At 32.5% G+C, this 20,771-nt stretch overlaps 1 protein-coding gene across 1 annotated transcript; it reads left to right on the plus strand.

Annotated features, from left to right (window-relative positions):
* The first annotated feature begins 7,917 nt into the window (after positions 1-7,917).
* Positions 7,918-14,782, plus strand: LOC128999985 (uncharacterized). The gene is made up of 3 exons (XM_054426813.1): positions 7,918-7,999; positions 11,264-11,374; positions 13,813-14,782. Exons 1-3 carry the CDS (start codon positions 7,988-7,990, stop codon positions 13,948-13,950), a joined length of 261 nt encoding a protein of 86 aa, XP_054282788.1. The 5' UTR covers positions 7,918-7,987; the 3' UTR covers positions 13,951-14,782.
* The last annotated feature ends 5,989 nt before the right edge of the window (positions 14,783-20,771 follow it).

Consider the following 20,771-nt stretch of genomic DNA (forward strand, 5'->3'; position numbering starts at 1 on the left):
TATGTTCTTAGGATCATCAAATTTGTTCTTGCCTTCAGAACTTTGATGCGTACTACTAGTATTATAGAGAGTTGGTTTTACGTTTCAAGACAGTCGTCACCCAGCCTATGGAAAAATCGCAGTGGAGAATGTATGAGCATACTGCTGCAAGTGACGAAGTCGAGATTCTAAACGATGCTTTAGAACTTTTATCATAAGAAACATTTTAAATTGATTTCTTGTCCAATAAACCAAATAAAAACATAATAGGTTGACTAACCGGGAAGAGCTAAACTTTAACACTTAACAAGTTTGCTGGTTAATCAAATTCGCAACTTCTGATGCCAAGTATGGCAATAGGCAAGTTAGCGAAGTTGTACTACAGTATTAGTTTGATGTTCTGTCAATTAAAAGAAGTATGCTTTTAGATATTCTGTGTAGGCTGTATAGGTACTATTATAGTACGCTTATGTAAAAATTGGGTTTGTTTACTATGGTTAGTTACTAAGATGGCGGCCAAAAATTTATACCCAGACAAAATGAAGTACTTACTACTCTACAATGATCTGACGTGGTCCGGAGTTGATATCTTAAGAAATGTAGAAAAAAATAGGGGGGGAACTCATTTAAAACTCACCCTGTATAAGCACTTTTTACTTGTAACAAAGTGTAATGTAAAGAGGGGTTTTTGTATGAATAAACCCACTTGTCTCCCCGGATATAGGGTGGAAATGATCTTTCATCTCATAATGCCATCTGCCAAGTCCATCCGTCTGTAATATCGAATGTAGGGCTTGGTTTATTCCGATATAAAGTGTTGAGGAAGTTTCTTGAGGTTCCTCCTTATCGGAACCAATCAAGAACTGCCAACAAGCTTCTTGGGCAACCTTAAAAGAACCAGAACTCTAGAGCAACAACACTCACCACCTTGTAATGTTCCAGCCAAGTAGGCTTAAGTTCGTTGTTAACAGATGTAACTCTACCATAAAATTTAAAACAGCTGGCTGTATGATCTTAATAGTTAAATTATGTCAAGAAGTCAAAAAATTTTATGAATAACTTTTAAGTACGATAATGAGTTTGAAAATGAATAATTATACTTACTAACTACTCTTCCACAAAACGTCCCATGAGAGAGAGAGTTCAAAGTTTGCAAGGGCCAAGTTAGACCGCGGGTGTCCTGAGTTTGGTTGGCGCTAATAGGTGAGTTGGATCTTGTGTGTAACACAATGTAGACTGTAAATTGAACCTCTCTCCAGTCACCGATCGTCAATATACAACATATATAAACATATAAAAACAACCGGATTGTATATATAAACATTATAGAACATTTTAAATAGATAATGTAAAATATTTCCTATATAACTTAACTAGCTGTACCCGCGGGCTTCGCCCCGTTTAGCTTCATAAGTATTCGCATGGCTCATTCACGTCCTGGTTGAAGTTCGTTCGCTACGCTCACTCACCTTTAGGTTGGAGCTCGTTCGCTGCGCTCACTTGCCTTCAGGTTAGCTCGTTCGCTACGCTAACTCGCCTCCAGGTTGAAGTTCGTTCGCTACGCTCACTCACCTTTTGATTGGAAATTAGCTGTTGTCATGAATTTAAAAAAAAAATTAATAGTGCTGCACCCTGTTGGTAATCCTTGTAACTTTTATGCTATTTAACATCATAGAACAGAACCAACTTGTTGAATTGAAACAGCTGTTAAGATTCATTAATTCCTTTTAAATTTGAAAAATCATAAGATTAACATGGGGAACTACAGAGCCACTGGGGCGGAGCCCGAAAGGGTTTTTGAGATAAGAATATGCTTTAATGTTAATCGGGAATGTGAGCTATCATCATGCCAAATTTCAGCCCAATCCGTCCAGTAGTTTATGCGTGATTGAGCAACACACACACAAACACACACACAAACACACACACAAACATACACACAAACTCACAAACTTTCAGATTTATAATATTAGTAAGATAACATTAGAAAGCCAAGGCATAAGCAGAACATTGTTTCAAGGGAGTTAGACAAACGGGACTCTCAAGGCTGTATTCCTGGGGTCAGAGAAAAGACCCTCCCACGGAAAAAATATAAACAATCCGTATCAGGAAACTAACGAATTCTTTCTCCCATTAGCTTGTCTATACAAATTATAATGGGTAAGCAGTGGGAGTAACTATAACATTTTATAGACGAAAAATCCAATTAATTATAATAACATTTGAACAGTAATTTTTGAAGCATTTGAGGTTTAAAGTTTTATGAGTGAAAAATACCATAACATCAAATCTCAATCTATTTTTGTGGAAATCAGATTTTCCATAATTTATGGGTTATCATAGAAAAATTGCCATAAAAAAGCCAGGAGATACCATACCCATATACTAAATTTCATCATAATTGGGCCATGAGTGGAGTATTTAGCCCTGTGAACACCCACCAATACAAAAATCACTTTGAAAACTACTTTTTGAAAACTACAATTTTATACTGAATAGAGTGAGCAGTAAAAGCATTACAAAATCTTTTAACTATGTGACCAGATTTATTTTTTAAAAGCTTTTACAATACACTTATTCGTCTCTGAAATATTCTTGAAAAATTTTACATATTGGAAACGTACAAAATTTACTGTCCTAAACCTTCCAAAGTATCCATGTGGTCATCTAAGTAGTTAAACACGATTTTATCAATTGAATGTCTTTTACAATAAAAAAAACCTTAATATTCCCATTACTTGTTTGAAACAGAGGTTCTTGATACTAAAAAGAAATAACTCAGTTGTGCAAATGCGTAAAAACTCAGGAAGTATGGACTTGACCGGAAGATAGGAAAATGATGAGCTAAATATAGAAATGATCAAAAATAGAAAACTGAGAGATAACCAAATGACTATCACGCGCCTAGCAGAAGCAAGCCTTGACTTAAAAACTGCCAAGACCATGTGTTACGTTGTATTAAAGATTCAGTAGTTTGAAGATTCTAGCTCTGTGCTAATTCTATTATCTTATGTCACCGTAATTGTTAAATCACTGCATCATGTCATCAGCCACGTTATTTATATTTTTGGTAGGCTGGGTTTTGGAATTCAACAAGAAGTAAAAATTGATCCATACTCTACTCAAAACCCCAACAAATTTATTACGGTTCTTAACTGAGCATTACCAGTTGAACATGGGGATTATGGTGTATTTTTACGAAAAAATATACTTTAATACTTTCGTTCTTATGAAATGGTGACCAGAATGTAGGAATTTGAAAGCCAAGTATGAATGGAGATAGTGTGGTATGAGTGGCGCGATCTTGTAGTCTTGTTAGTGACTAAGGCCGACATGTTCCTTAGACACAGCTAATAGTCCATTATTAATAGTCCATACAGCCAAGCGCAACTAAGGGGCCTACAGTTTATAGTGGAATCCGAACCACATTTTTGCCTTATAACTAACGAATTGTATAATTATCAGGATAGTACTGCGGATAGTCGTAGTACTCACTAGTGTGGACATTAATCCACACCAGGGAGTATCGCATCAACAGTGCATGCCTATAAATATCCATAATTTGTAGCCTCCTAGTAGCTTGATTAGACGACGACGCCGTCCAATTGATCTTGCAGCCTACGTTCAACCTAATTAAACGTGTTCAACAACACGAGTACCGTTGTTGTTACCAACAGCATGGTCCAGCTTAGTCATTCTGTAGGTAATTAATTGTTTCGCTGTTTAGAACCTTACTATTGCATAAACATTATGTAATCAGCCATGCAGCCCGAGTATCTAAAGTCTACATTCCAAATTCTCACAGTTGCGGAAACTTTGCGTTTAATACCAGACGGTATTTACAAAACAGTTGATAATTTACAAAATAGTAAATAACTGCCCGACGATAACAATATAAATGAGTTGTAGAAAGAGGCGAGATAAAATGTTGAACTTTCTCCAATACACATAACACTACAACGCATTTTATTGCCATAATTGGTTATCTTAATTATAAAGCTGAGATCACCATGGCGTGCAGTCCAACAATTTGCTTGGTAATCATTTAGGCTACAAGTTCATGTTGCAAAATCTGTCCATTGTAAAATACAACGTGTCAATACATGTGAACGTGCATGGCATCCGGTTGAGATTGGTTTAGAAATCAATGACGAAAATGTTCCCTAGGTAGCAGAGTGATTATAGCACTCTCAATCTGAAGGTTGGCGGTTCGATCCTGTATTCTGACACTATTACTTATTGGGTAATATATTAGTAACAAGGCTACAGTGTGGACCGTCCCTTCACAAGGAAACGTTTTAAAACGCTAAAGACAGAATATCGCACGGACAAAAATTGTATTTAGTGGCCTTGTACCAGAGTGTAAACTGTTGCGCGGAATTTTTGTCTATGCAACTATTAAAATATACTAAATAAACTATAAGATATGTATGATAATATACTTCGAACTTCGTAGGTATTTAACTTAAGGTGATAAAACTTAAAACTTAAGGCCTAAATATAAAGCTAAACAAATTTTGGTACTTAAAGTAAGGTCATCACGTTCAATAGCATTCTGTAATATTGAAATGAATGGAGTATTTGTAGGAGCATTAAGTATTGTAAAACCACGTAGTATAACAGCCAATTGTCTTCTATTTTTACCAAGGAGGTAGTATAAAATGATTGCTAAGACTTTACCCTTGAAACTGAGGTGAGGATATCTTAATCCTTAGGTTTAAGTGGTTGTGTTATCGTTAGGTTTTTGGCTAGTATCATTGTTGAAGAGTTTCTTTAACCCGAAAATACAACAGCTTGCAAGGTGTAGGGGTTTATGAACTACTTCCTCATGTGGTTTCGCAGATCTAGATCAGCGGTGCAAGTTTTACCTCTGGATGAAGTAGATCGCGCGCCTTTAGTACAATTAATTCCTACCGATAACAAACTTGTCAAAGGTTTCTACTACGTTACCAACAGAAATACCTATCATATAATTGTACTTGTACTAGCTATCATATACTTATAAATGTACTTTTCCAGATTACCTCAACTACATCAGATAATCATTAGTTAAGTAGCTTTAGCATCCTGGTTGTTCTAAAAAATCATTCCATTCTTGTCTCTTGTTTGGTGCCAGAAAAATATGGTGATGTTTTAGATAAATATCCTCCAATGGTGATTCCTTCAAATACAGTAAAATGAGTTGTCAGTAAATTAAGGTGAGGGATGTAGTTCAAATCTAAGACCAAAGTAGATTTTTTACTTTGTCAACTACTATTCTACCTGGTTCCCAGACTTGTACAACGATTAATCTCACCATAGATATTATTGGGGGAGCGAGCTGGTCTAGTGGTTAGAGCGCGGAACTTCGTTGACTGAGCTCCCGGGTTCGAATCCCGCCAAATAACCAATGGATAATATCTAATTGATAATGCCGCAACCCCTAGTATGTGAAAAACAATCCCAGGCTACTGACTAGCGTCCTAGGACAAAGAAAAACCATATATATTACTGTATAAATTTTCAAAAAAGTCATTGTAACTACAAAAGCATTAAACATAAAAATAGAATAGTTAAATAAAAATGTCCACTTCTCAATTAGCGAGAATATAATTTGTAATGAGCTCTTTCTGTTATTAAATTACATTACAGACGAACATGAAAATTTTACATTTACCAAGTACCTCCAGGGTACATAACACGTTACATGCTACTTGTTACAAGTAACAGGTTGGTTGCAATGGTTATTTATTATGTGTTGTAACAAAGAAAAAATAGCGTATCTAGCTCGGCAGTGGGTGAAACATATCTCTGTCTGCTTTAAAATGTCGCATTTCAGCGTATTTAATTATGTTATTTTTAATTAGCATATGGTATTTTTAGTAAAGTTGTAGTCAAGTACAAATTTAACTACTCTTTTCGTATATGTTTTTGGAAATGTAGTGGTGTGAAATATTATTATTAAAATTGACGTGTATGTTAAAATTATTTCTAGATTTGTTTGTTGTTCTGCAATAAAATATTTGATATGTTTAACCATCCTGTATTATAACTGCTTATTTAATATTCCGCTTTTGTATATGTATACTTATTAATTCAAACCTGATTATCATTCAGTTTTTATATAAGCTTGGCTGTTCATAAATTGGTTGAAAAATCCACTTTTTGATATATAGATTTTCAGTGATATTATAGAATAAAATCAATTTAATAGTTTCAGCGACAAAGCTGGTGGGCAAGAGATACGAGAAACCACACCTTACACGCACGTCGACTTAATAATATAAATAGTTGGCCACAATAAGTCACAATACAATAATAACAATAATAATACACAATAACAGTAATAATACACAATAACAGTAATAATACACAATAAGTCTGTATCACCAAACAAACTGCCAATCTAAAAATTGTGATTGTCCTGTTATTGAGCAAGTAGAGGAAATTAAATATAATGTATAATATTTAATATAAATATTACCCATGGTTAATCTTAGACTCAAAGATAAACTGGAATTGCCATATAAATTATGTTAAGAATAAAATAATAATAAAATACTAAAGGATATTTTATATGTTTTAAAGTAAGTGTAATCATCGCCTACTCAGAAATATTTATCATGCGATGATAAATTTTAAATTGGAGCATGGCTTAGCTATCTATGGAGGAGCTTACCTTTCGTCAATTAAGCCATGCAAAAATCCTTTATAAGGATAATTAGTAACAAATGTAGAACAGAACATGCAGCACCACTATTTAAAAAGTTAGAAATTTTGCTTTTGAAAAATCTATATATGTATAAAGTTTTATGAATATTTTATAAAAGAAGTGCAGATGAGGTTGAAACTATGTCTGAAAGGAGAATAACATTAAGAAATAGGTACAACGCAATAGTTCCAAAACCAAATTTAATAGCTTTCAAGTATTTTTATTTATACCTTGCACCCAAAATGTTTAATGCATCATTACCTACCATTCAATGCTACCATTCAATCTCAAAACCATCTCAGAAGCAGATTTTTCTAGGCAGCTGTGGCCTTATTTATTAGGCTTGGAAAATGCTGAAATGTACTTTTATAGAATTTATATAGATAATATGGAAGTGACTAATATAGATAATAATTAATATTAATGCTTTTACTCTTTTGTGCCATTTTTGTTTGTAAGTGTAACGAGTTTTACTCTGTGATGACGAAGATCACTGTGTAGAACTCACACTCACTGCATATTATAACCAAGTGATATAAGTGACCCGACAAAATCACATCTTCGATATTTTAGAACTCAAGAAAGTGTGTAAATCCACCAACATAGGTCTTATACCTAAGGTGGTTATTGTTTTGTTGTGTGTAAATATATTTTTATGTTTGTTTGTTGTATTGATAAAACAATAAAGATAAACAAAATGCTCTTTGGTAAATTGAAGAGGCGCTTACTCAATTGGCTTGATATTTATGTATTTTATTTTGAAATATATAATTTATACTCATAAACTTTTAGTCTCTAACAACTCAATGTAGTAGGTTAATAATCCTAACACTTTTTGATGCACAATGTAGAAATATTGAATGAATTAAAGTTAAATAAATAAATAAAATTTAAAACTGTTGATCTTTTCAATTATTACAGTACAAGAAATAATACATCTGAATTACATCGATAACGTTCAATTACATAATTTTATCACATCAGATATACCAAGCTAAAGTAAAACTCCATGCTTGACTAAAATCAATCTTATAATTTAAACACCAGCGAGGTGCAACTCATAAGAGATTGTACAAGATTAATTTGAATATTCCAGGTATTTGTACAGATACAACTTGCAGAGGATTCTAGATGTGATATAATGTAATCAAAACAATAATGATTCATAGAGGAATGCCTTGGGCCAGGAAGTCACTGCAGGGACAGGGTGTCTGCGCATGCGCGGCATGGGGCCAGTGTGTGGCACACGCCGTATAAAACATAAAGGCATCTCAACCCCTCCACTACTGTGCGAGTGTTGCAGCTTTAGAACGGACCATGGGTTATATTGTGAGTAAAGTTTATATTATACTTTATAGAATATCAGTTTTCACCTATGATTGAGAGATTTTTTATAGATGATTTTTGTTTGATTAGGGTTAAAGTAATATTCGTGGTACATTAAGACGACGAAACCATTAACGTTAAATACCACAATTACGCTTCTTATATTTCACTATCTGAGAGACCTGGTTAAATGTGTTTCGTGTTGGTTACGTTTTAATGTTTATATATTGACTAAAATGTATCCCTCTCATTTATGTTAGATTCTACATACTTTACAACTAAGATAGACTTTAAATTTTGTTTATAATACGATAGGAAAGACAGAAAGTATGGACAATAATAACCATGCACTCTTCCTAAACGCATTAAAAGATAGAGAAATACAATTTAACAATTTATTGTAAATATAAAAATTGACTCTATTGTTTTAAGAGTATACAGAACATCGAAATTGTCTCCATCTGATAAAAAAAAGTATGACACTCCTAAAAGAGAGTGTGTTTCTTGTGTGGTTAAATTGATTACTAAGATTTTGAGCAGACTCAGCAGAAATAGGTTTTATACTGGATACATATAGTTTACATGTTAGATAGTCTATGTATCCGAGAGTCTAGACTGTATTAAACGTTAATATTTGATGGTTCGAAACTGGAACCAGTTATCGTTATTCGTTGGGCTTTTAATAAATGGCCCTGGCTAAAGAACCAATTGAATTTTGTCAGTAACAATTCATTTCACTACATTCTAAACTCCATTATACACTCACGGAGCCTTCATATTTTAGTCACTGTTGTGTTGCTTCAAGATTAGAAATTTTCAAGTAAACCTTAGAACAAATATTTTAGAAAACTCATTACCATCTATAACAACAACATGAAAAACCGTGAGCAAAAGCTAGTGTCAATACTTTAAATATTTTACCTAATAACACAGGAAAACGTGTTATATGTGACGAAATAAAAAGTATTTCACTCTAGTAGTTCACATCATTCACATAACACAGTTTGCGTTTAAATACTGACCTTTTACTGGACAACAGATTTTTATAAACTTTTTTTATTGTTTAAATATATTACTTAAATAATTTGAACGTTGTTTTGCTGTGTTCATGATTTTCATAAATATTGTAGACACGAGGGAAATCAGGCCATAAGACAACCTAAAACGAGTTTAAAAACGTTTTATATAAAAACTGTTTGCGGGGTAGGGTTTTCCTGACCTCTGGAAGAAGGTACGGGTTTTGTACGGGTTTGCCCGTTGAAAACTTCCTACACCGCCTTGACTACCTGTCTGCTGTAACAAAATATCTGACTCAGATTAACCAAGCTCCCAAAATCTGAATTTGAATCGGCGTGCACTCTGGACGTACCGTAAGGCATGCCTTCTTCGGTCTTACAACACAAAAGAAGGGCCTTGACAGGCGTTAAATGCACGAGGAGGCGGCATGAATAAGTGACCTTTGACCGATGTTATCTCCCTTATCACTGACAGGGAGCGGATTCCTACAACGGGTCCCCCAGACTGCAACGATAACAAAACATGTTCATGACCTATAACCTTCTTCATGATCAAGAAGCTAGCTATTAAACTAGGTGTAAAAAACATTGACAGGTGATGATAATGATGAAAAAATTGAACAAGTTCCTTAACAGATATGAACACTGCACTGAAACCTGTTGTGCTCTGTATACAAAGATATACTTGTTTATTAGGCAAACTCGACCGGTACATATTCATAAATAAGCAAACTACGAGAATTTATTTATTCTCCAAAAGAATACAATAACAGTTTTTTAATCATCTCCATAACCACTTAAATGTACTAAATTGTTAATTTTAAAGCGATATTTATGTTTTAGGGGCCTAAAACACAAATATGATCCCATAAAGCCTCCCATTAAAAATGTTCCCACAGTCCGATTGTTCTGGTTCGCGGGAATTCGTTCAAAGAATAATGTAGGTATTCACGTTTGTACAATTTTTTTTAATCTGACGATTTTTTTTTATATAGGCCTATACAAAGAGATTTACAGAAATAGCTAATTATATGTAAAAAGTAAAAAAAAAACGTTTGTGTTAGGTTTTAGTATAGGATTAGAATAGTCATGTCTGTCTCAAATGCTTGATGGAATTGCACTTATTAATCACAGGTTACCATTATTTTTAATAGAAACATTTGAACAGATATATTGGTAGGAAATACTCCCTCAAAGAAAATCATTAGCCATGAAAATTTGAAGGTAGATGATTTATTTTTTATAACAAGTACAAGAATTATATATTTTATTGTGATATTCATAAATCATAAGTTTTGACTATTTCTCTGAAGAGTACAAAATCAATTCGCAGAAATAATTAACAACATTCATTAAATGTAAACATCAAAAGCATTTCCCCGATGTACAATATTAATTTGTTCATATTGTCCTTTTGATCAAATTCCAATGACAGGTGAACTAGAGAACAGTTTTCACAGTACGACTATTTTCTATAATGATAACAGCCAGTGAAGATATGTGATTAAAATTGTAACATTCGTACAACCCTCCACACTTTTTATAAGTCTTATATGGACTAATAATGTTAAAGTTGAAAATACAGATTAGACATTTTTACGCTTTAAATTTTCTACTTTATTTTTTAACAGCATTAGAAAAATTTAAAACTTAATTTAAAAGTATTTAACAAAAAATACCACAATAATTTAAATACTGCAATATTTTTATACTTATTTCAGTTGGCAACGTTTCATCCGTACTACCGAAACACATTTTTATTCATAGAACCCACTGTCATTTACTTTTAGTACCGATTTCCTGTTATAACATATTAAGAACAGTGAACAAATTGTGTGAATAGGTTACTTTGCATACCTCTTGAACTGCTAGACAAGGTATGTATGTAATAGTTTAGCAAATGGTATGTCTAAAAAGTAAAGACTTAACTCTCACTGAGCAAACAAGGTTCTTGAATCTGCTATCATCTACACCAGAATCTAGCTGATGTCTTTTAAATTGTAAATTTAACTTATAGATATAATAAGTTGATAGCAAAGGTCTAGTGACGTCAGTTCTCTCTCATACAGCCTCCACGTCTGACAGAGTGCCCCATGGGAACGTAGCAGATATTTTTTGTTTTTAAAATGTTTTTGCTCAGTGAGATTCTAGGTTAGGTCTTTATTCCGAACCACTGCTCAGTCAAAGATTGTTCATTTCTCCTGTTGATTGCCTTCATTTTCTCACGTTTTCTTGTTATTTGTTTCTGCAGACGTGTGCTTTAGTCCTCCTGCTGGTGGTGCTTACGTCATCAGTCCTTGCATATCCTTGGTCAGACAGCGGCGTGCCATCCTCTCTCCACCGCACTGAATGTGACACAAGTGTGAGTACATCCTAGCAATAGTTAACAAAAACAATAACAACAGCTATCTACTATCTTACTAGTATAAAGAAGAGATGGTGTCTGTCTGTCAGTCAGTCTGTGTGTGTGTTTGTATGAGATAAACTAAAAACTACTGAACCAACTGTGCTCAAATTGGACAAAAATAAAGCTACAGCTCCAAGGATACATATAGAACAATTCCCGCTTCGATATTGACATAAGGATATCATGAATATAAAATAATGATGTCACTCACCCGAACGTAAACATTATCTAACATTACTTAAATGGAGCTGTCAAACCATAAGCTAATGTCATTTCATTTGTATAGGATTCTTTCAGTCACTTCATTTGTTTATGCTTATTGTTTATGATCTATACTGAGTCTGTTCTAATATTTGTGAAATGCTGTAATAATGTTTTACAGGGAGTAGTTCATTCTAAAAGATTCTATAATCAATGCCATGTCAACCTAGGCTCTTATCTTGAGTTTTATGAAAATTATATTGTAGATATATTCATGTGTAAACAGTAATATGGTAGTATATGTACTCTACCTATGCCACAGCAAACCTGCAGACTATGCGAATTTCCATTTGCCTCATTATAATTTCACTAAAATATGTAGGAAATTACACTAAAAACAGGTTTGGAACTATTGTGATAGCTTTTCGTTTACAATACAAACCATTCAAAATGTTATTTGATTATACCTTAAAATCTATCATTGATATTGTATCCTATGTTGCCTAAATAAGTGTTCATAGTCTTATTTAACAAACACATACTATTATCAAGTAATACTGTTCAATTTCCTTTGTAAATTAAATGGTTGGAGTAAAGCCGTTTTAAGAAATTTTCAAAGAACCAACATTGTCTCTTTTGCATACTAATCCCGTTGCAAGACACGGGTATAGCTACTATTTTTAGTAATCAATAAAAACATGCATAGCTTGAAATAAATCCAACTGATCTGTATATCTTGGCCTACTTTAAATTGAAATATTTGATTATGTTCCCTTGATTTTCGAATCACAATACAAATTATCATATACGTTACGTTTTCATAACCGATGTAGGCCTAGCTTTTGATACTTCAAACATGTTCTGACTTCTTGGCATTGACATTGTAATCTTTTATGATTAGGATTATGAAATTAATATAATAGATCAAGATCTTTAAAAAAAATAAACAGAAATCTCAAAAAAATATACAAAGCTGGTAAACAAGTTATGTAAGACTGGACAAATAAGTGGCGAAATGTGTTATTATATTGATGGGCGGCCCTGCTCCCACAAGACCACAGTCCAAAGTTGGTGATTGTGGGTGATTTTTAACATTCCGAGATTGACCTTACCCATTTCTTCACAGAAATCGATCAAATTGACATGACAAAATTTATTGTCCCAGTATCAGCGCTAGGATAACATTGAGTTAGTGTTATCCTGTAAAACTGTTGTACCTGAGATTCACTTCATGAATACAGACATTTTTATATATTACTTATTTTTTGACAAAAATTTCATTTCTCTTCATATTGCCTGTTTTAGTTCTTACAGTTTTAAGAGAGCTAAAATAGTGCTACATACAACATACGAAGGTTCTTTCTTTGATGTTCAAATTTATTGAGTTCCTGCGATTGTTTTCTTCAATTTAAAAAGTATAAAACTGAAAGTCACGAGTATTTATCAAATTTTGTTATATGAAACTCCTAGATTTCTCATTTTATTACACTATTGTTCTAAAGAATTAGCAAAATCTTAAGAAAAGAAAGAGTTGCTAGGATCCGAGTTTTTAATATGGTCTATTATTAGTTTTCATGACAAGTATTTTTTTAGTATTTTATGATCTTATATTACTATTTTATGGTTTTCATTTGGGTTTTGTAGGAAATAAATAGTTAACGCTTTTAAAACCTAACCTGTATTAAGGCTAGTAAATGTAAATGAATATTCTAAAGTCTCGACTTGTACAACGACTATTTTGGATTCAAATACTTTTACCACTCATCTCGCGATGTAGTTAGTTATGAACTTTGTTGATCAAAGTCTTCTCACAATCGTAGGAGGTATAGGTCACTTGATATGACAGTAATCGTGCATACAAGTGATCCGGGACAACCTTGAATGATCAGTTGTTTGAGAAAATGATAAACTGGTAAAAACACACAATATAATAATGATTCCTTGAAATCTGCTCTGCAAAAGGTTTCCACATAGATTGTCAGGGACTTATGAGTTTTTAAGTAGGAAATATCTGACAAGAAATAAGATAAAACATTCATTTGTTAAGAATGGCAGCCCAATAAATATATCTTTGTATAATTTTGTACATAGTAAATGCATTTTTGTAAAAGTTGAAAGTTGATTCAAAAAGTAGAATATTGCTACAAACAATAAATGAAAAAATAGTGTAATAGTTATTTTGTATGTTGTAGGATGACGTTCAAACATTATGCCAGAGGTGTGCGAAGTCTACAAAGTCTAACATCGTCTATCCAATGTGCTGTCGGGACCGTGAAGAGGCAAGAAATTGGTGTTCCCATTATTTGGCTTTTGGAATACAAGGAGAATAAAGAAAATGGGCTCTATACCACTGCCTTGAAGGATACCTTTCGTCTTTGTTGCAGATTGTCCACGCCGAGCTGAATGTTATCTTACAAGGCTCAACTTAATGTGAACTTTAAAAACAAGTTCACACTTAACATCTATGACAATAAGAAATCATAATACGTGTAGATGTGATATTTTGATAGTAGTTTGAACTACTTGTATGGTGAGAGAAAACAGTTTTGTATCAATTAAGATGCGGTAGATAAAACCAATACGTACAAAGTTAGGTTGTGAAAGTCTGAGTGTTAGTATTATGTAGCTTTACCTTTCTCAGAACAATCGAAGTTATTACTCAATACAATTTACTGAACGTAGATTCGATTGCCCAGCTTACTTACTTCAAATGTAAAAGTATGAATGAATTAGATTTAGTTTTAAGATTAAGTTATACATTAACTGAGTGGTTTTAACTGCTAATGCTTTGTTTAAAAAGAAGAGTTTTTAATGTTATTTAATTTTAAACACGATTTCAAATAGAGCAAAGTTGTGAAATTAGTTTTGGCTATTCCGCAAACATCGATTAGGATTTAAAAATCCAGTTCTTGTACTAAAAAAGAACAGGAAAAGTAAAATGTTTACAATGTAAGACATACCTAATATCTATTGAATTCTGTCGTATAAAGTTGGTTTGTATTTTTTAACAGCTGTTTCTTGTGCTATGAATAAAACCACTCGGTTAGTTAGAATGTGATATTGATGTAAAATTGTGTATTTTTAGTGTTTTTGGTTAGTGGTTTCGTGTGTTTAGTGAAACAATCATATGACAAAATATTATCAAATATAATCGGCTTTTTACTCTGGATTGATACTTATTATTTATAGCTATTTATATAGTATTGCTACCCTGAAAATAATGTAAATAAACTAACAATTATATGCAAATAATATTACTACAGCGCAATACTAACAAAATAGTTTCACTAAAGACAGAAATGAAATGAAATAATATGCGGGTTTTTATATTCTGTGTTTGAGCTAATACAAATAACATGGCTGTGATCGTTAATATGTGTTAATTACTTAATTACGCCAGTGTATGTTTCAGTCAATTATTTATAACACTATTTATTATTGTTATGTATACTATATTTTTGTACCAAACAGAGCATGTTATTTATCTTAATGATGAAAAAATATATATCGTTGAAAAATAATATAACAAATTATTTACCCACCAATAGTAAATTTAGTTCAAGGGTGTATTCTGATCATTTATGACAGTAGTATACCGCTAAAATAATCCAATATCTAAGTTGCCAACACGATATACTAAATGAAGAGATTATGGACAGTTTAATTTACAATTCATACATAATATTAACTTGTGTAGCGTGCCTTTATTTCAATCATGTCATAGATAAAACGAGCTTAAAAATAATATCAAGTTTTAAACAGTTTTGGAAAATACAACTTTTCACAATAATGATCTATAATTACAATAATGCTGAAATTTTAAATACCCCTGTCGTAGCAATCCCACAGACTAAGCTTATTTGCATTTACCTAATTAGATGTTCACTCAAATATCTCCTTAAAAAATTTAATATTTACCAACTATTTAAATAGCAGTAGTTTAATTAGGTTTGCTGCTACGGGGATGGCAATAAAGTATTTATATAGTGATATGTTAGTGGCTTAGTATGAAACAAATATATTTTCCAAATTTAATCAAAATATGTTTATAACTAAGCTAGTTTACATATTCTCCACAAAAATAACATTGGAATTCTAAATTTACAGTTTTTTAACTATCTTCTTAACCATTTAAGCAAATAACAACGTTTCAATATACAAAATCATTTGCTTTTAAGTCCTACAAAAGGGTTCGGAATAGATTGTAAATTTTATATTTAGACGTCAAAAACGGGGAAAACCAATTTTTACCCCCATTAAACCCCCCATAAGCACCTCATAAACCCCCATTCCCATAGTGCGATCATGTAGTTCGCAAACTAGTTCAAATACATGTAGGTTTACAAGTTTTTATAAAATTACCGTGAGACCACGGTAATAGCTACTTCCCTATAGGAAAATTCGCTAAACATTACCTTTAGAATGTTTTACAACTATACGTTCTGAAACTTATTGAAACATCAAAATTACGATGATTTGTTTAGACTTTGTGTGGAATTGAAGGAGGATCACGTTCGCACACTACGTGGAAGTTTTCCTTTAAGAAACGGCTCAATTTGAAACAAAAATAGCACAGAACAAACACCTTTGCTAACTTTGTGCTAAAACCAAAAGTTAACAATTTCCATCACAAGTCTCAAACAAACAGGCAACTATAACAAGATCTGCAACGTGTCCCAAACTTGAGCTTTGACCGTAAAGTTACTCTTCTTTACCTGCAGTTCGTCTTCATTGTTTTTGTTAAAAATTATCAATCATTTGAAACATATTTTTCTGTTAAATGTTTTTTATATGAAGATATTAAATTATAGGACAATGAAGAGAAAACAAAACTCAAATATTTAGATTGTAACCAATTATTGACAAAATACTTCTTTACAGAAACTTAGCCCGTAAGTTACTTCATGGGATAGCCTTGACTAATAGGTAAAACTTTATGGAACATGTTAATAAATCTGGCTGGTTTATGGATTAATTAAAGACAGCTAAATTGTTCAAAATCTGAGATACAAATTTGGATTATCATCTTATAATGTCTTACTTGTAATTTAGATATTTTAAAACATATAGATTGATTAAGAAGTAGTCACCATTAAATATACAGGGTGTCCCGTAACTCTCTTGACACATGTATACAGCGTTGTTGCTTAGGTCAAGACAAACACATTTCACCATTGGAACATGGGTCTGTGGTGTATAGTTTACCGACTGTCGGCATTTATGTGTTTTATACAAAAACATTAATAACTCCTTAACGGTTTGAGATGCAGCCTTGAGATTTTGCAGAAGTGGTAATCTTATTAAGGCCTATTATCGTTAGAAATTGGACTAAAAAATCATTAACCGTTTCAAAATGGCGGCCATTTAAAATATTTGATACCAAATTTTACGAAAACCGTCAACTTAACGAAAACATTGCAAGAGACAAAAAAGTTAGTACATTTGATGTAGTTTTCAATAATACCTTATTTGTTATGAATGGATCAGTAATAACAGAAAAATGTCGTCTTTTCCAAATGCATGACGACTTTTCTCCTTTTAAACAACGCTAATACTCCTTTAGCATTGTTTAAATGGAGAAAAGTGGTCATGCATTTGGAAAAGAAGAAGTTTCTCTGTATGGAGAGTATTTATCCATTCTTAAAAAATAAGGTATCATTGAAAACTACATAAAATTTACTAACTTTTTGTCTCATGCAATGTTTTCGTTAAGTTAACGGGTTTCGTGAAATTTGGCATCAAATATTTTAAACGGCCGCCATTTTGAAACGGTTTTTGATTTTTTAGTTTAATTTCTAACAATAATAGGCCTTAATAAGATTAACATATCTGCAAAATGTCAAGCCTGTATCTCAAACCGTTTAGGAGTTATTAATGATGTTGAATAAAACACATAAATGCCGACAATCGGTAAACTAAACACCACAGACCCATGTTCCAATGGTGAAATGTGTTTGTCTTGACCTAAGCAACAACGCTGTATACATGTGTCAAGAGAGTTACGGGACACCCTGTATAATACCTTAAATTATATTTTACCAATGTTCATGTATTCCACCCTTTTTAAACATTCAGGGCCAGATATTAAAAATAAATATTTTTTACTACCTGCGTTAGCCAATTACGCTCTATGTGCACCAACAATTGATAAGCAAATTAAAAGCAAACAAAGTAACTGAATGGAAAATTAAAAGCAACATTTTTGGTGGTTAATGAAAGGCCACTGGCTGTGTTCCTAACGTAAACACACAGAACAAAAACCTCTCTAAAAACTAGGTATTGATGAGTTACAAATTACACATTTTTAGGTGAGCAAAAACCGTGCAATTTTCCTTGGTGATATAGTTTTCCCAGTTCCAGGAATGCACAATCATTGTGCACTGTTGTAAGACGATGATACATTTTTTCGAAGGGATGGCAAAACTAACAAGAATAACACTCTATTTTTAGTTTCAAATCACAGAGAGTAAACTTTTCACTATGTTATTTTAAACCAACTGTTTCGAGAGTGCACAAAGAGTTTCGAATGGCTGCTAAGCTAATTGTAAATGGGGAGATAGTCATACTAAGTTCCTCCCTAAAAAATTTGGGCCTCTTACCCCGGAGGAAACGCAGTAGTAAATTTGAAAAATAAATTACCCCCGCTGAAACAAACCTGCAGAATAAGCGAATTTCCATTTGTCTAATCGGATTTTCACAAAACTATTTCTTGAACATATAAGATCAATAATATTTGGTTGAATGGAATTTTCTGTTTGATGCTACAAGGAATTTTACAAAATGTGTCTTTGTTAATTATTTATAGCTTGATGTAAAATTAATAAATCAAAAATATTTGTAACAATATACTGTATCTGTAAAAACCAAATACAACAGTTTACTTAGTCTCCATAAGAATACATGGGCATTTTAAATTTAACCTACAGTTTTTTTAGATTTTTTTTCTGTAATTATTTGGCGTACAACGCTTCAACATATCAAAATATTTATTTTCTAAGCTCTACAAAATAGTTGAGAAATAACTTTGGAAATATCAGGAGTTAAGGGTCAAAATAGGAATAACCAATTACTACCCCATAAAACCCCCAAAGCCGTTGTCTCCCATAAATCCCATGGTCTAATCATAATGGTTCGCGAAGTCGGTTGAATGGACTTGGGTTATTACGATTGTAGTAAAGTTTTTAGGAGTATTTTAGCCCTACGAGAGTTACAGATGGATATATATTTATACATACGAAATTGAACGGATGGTATTTTTGGCCTCTAGGGACATTAAAACGAACAGGTAAATCGGTCTAGGATCTAAAAAATCTTTTTAACCGTACTAAAGAAACAAAATAATCCTTGGCTTTTGTATGTCGTTTTTATTAAAATGATACCTAAGGCAAACTTTTTGCCGATAATGGGGTTGAGGTAATTAAAACGTAACCACGCACACCTGTAAAAATGTTTGGTTTTATTTTTAAAAGACCTCGGTAGTAATTAAGATCTATTTATCATGGTGGGCATGGAATGGTTCCTAAAACACATCGCTTGCTCGTGGCTATGTGTTTTAAACTTTATAGTCTTTACTACTCTGTCTAAACATGAAATTTATAACTACAAAGTTTTAACGATTGCTAGAATCCATAACAAATATAGAAATGTCTTCCCATCAATATGACGTTCATAGTATCACATACTATTTAATGTAAATATTTGTAAAAACTAGAACTAGGGTAATCCATAGAGGAAATTTATACGATGAAATGTAAAACGATGTAATATTTTAGCCACCTTTGTGTAGGATTCTTTGAAACCTATCGAATCGAATTTATGAGCCTTAAGAATTTAATAAGAGCAGACCGTTTACTGTACAACAAAGGAAACCTTCCAAGTATAATTAATGTGAAAGGTAAGTTCTCTCAATTCCAGACGCTATAAGTATTCATGTGACCAGAAAATGATAGAAGTTGTACAACGAGATTTTTTAATTAGTATGGGGAAATTACAAAAAAGTAGAGTTTGTCAAAATCAAGAACTTTATCAATAAACGGCATCAGAAAACTGACACATTCTTTCTCCCATTGCTTGTTAAGTTTTTTGCCCTTAAAGTTACGTAGAGTGATAACAACCAGGCCTAAGCACAGGCACCTGCCCATGTAGGCCTATCCCATAAGTATGGCAGATTCATCTGACAATGTTGTACTAGTTTTAATCTTGCTCTCTGTTTTATTTATCTTTCTGTAATGAAATAGGGATGGATAAACGTATTTCACGTATGTATTAACAACACTTATAATGAATTAGTTGAAGGGGTAACTATGAAATTTTATGGGTAAAATCATAGTATTTGCCATAATTTTCGAACCATAATGTTTTACAGCATTGGCATTGTACTATTATATATAGTTAATTAGTTTATAGTTAATTTTTAGTTAATTAGTTATAGAGTTAACAAGCATTGACTATATATAATATAGTCAATGATACAAGCCTGTAGACAAATGTAATAAAAATCGGACTTCAGGTGTAGTCTGTAGTTCTTTGCGCATCAATACACAGACATCACTTCAAAAACCACCTTTTGGGTTCAGGTGGGCCCAAAACGGTGATTTCTACACAAAAATCAAACTGAAAAATACACAATGTAAAGGGGGAAAGTAAAAAGACATAATATGAGTTTCTTTAGTAGGCTCTCAACCAATCTACACAATTAATACTATACAGTTTTAGTTAGTAGTTAGGTCAATTGGACTTTCACAAATAAATGTTGGAGAGGCTTACGTTGGACTGATTCATCCAAAATAGAAATGGTAAATTAAACCATACGACTCAACAGAGGCGAATAACTAAATTGTCTGCTGAACTGAAAATGCAGCCGGAAAAAATGATTAATGTCTGTGAGTTTTCCAAAACACTGGCGTTTTTAACCTAGTTAAAATACGATTCGCCTAATAAAGAATAAAGAATGGGTAGTACTTTCGCATTTATTTAAGCTAAACCTTTGACTATTAATACAACAACTAGACATTCCATCCCCATAATAAGGTTGTAGCCAGGTTTTTGCTAAACCTCCATAAATTCCGAATAATAAATACCACTTTCTTCTGTGGTAAAAAAATCTAACGGTTAGTTTTATTTAAATTATATATATTTTTATTTAAAAGAT

This window comes from Macrosteles quadrilineatus, unplaced genomic scaffold, assembly GCF_028750875.1.
Source record: "Macrosteles quadrilineatus isolate MER2022 unplaced genomic scaffold, UCM_ALF_1.0 Scaffold_8__2_contigs__length_117827958, whole genome shotgun sequence".
Lineage (NCBI taxonomy): Eukaryota > Metazoa > Arthropoda > Insecta > Hemiptera > Cicadellidae > Macrosteles > Macrosteles quadrilineatus.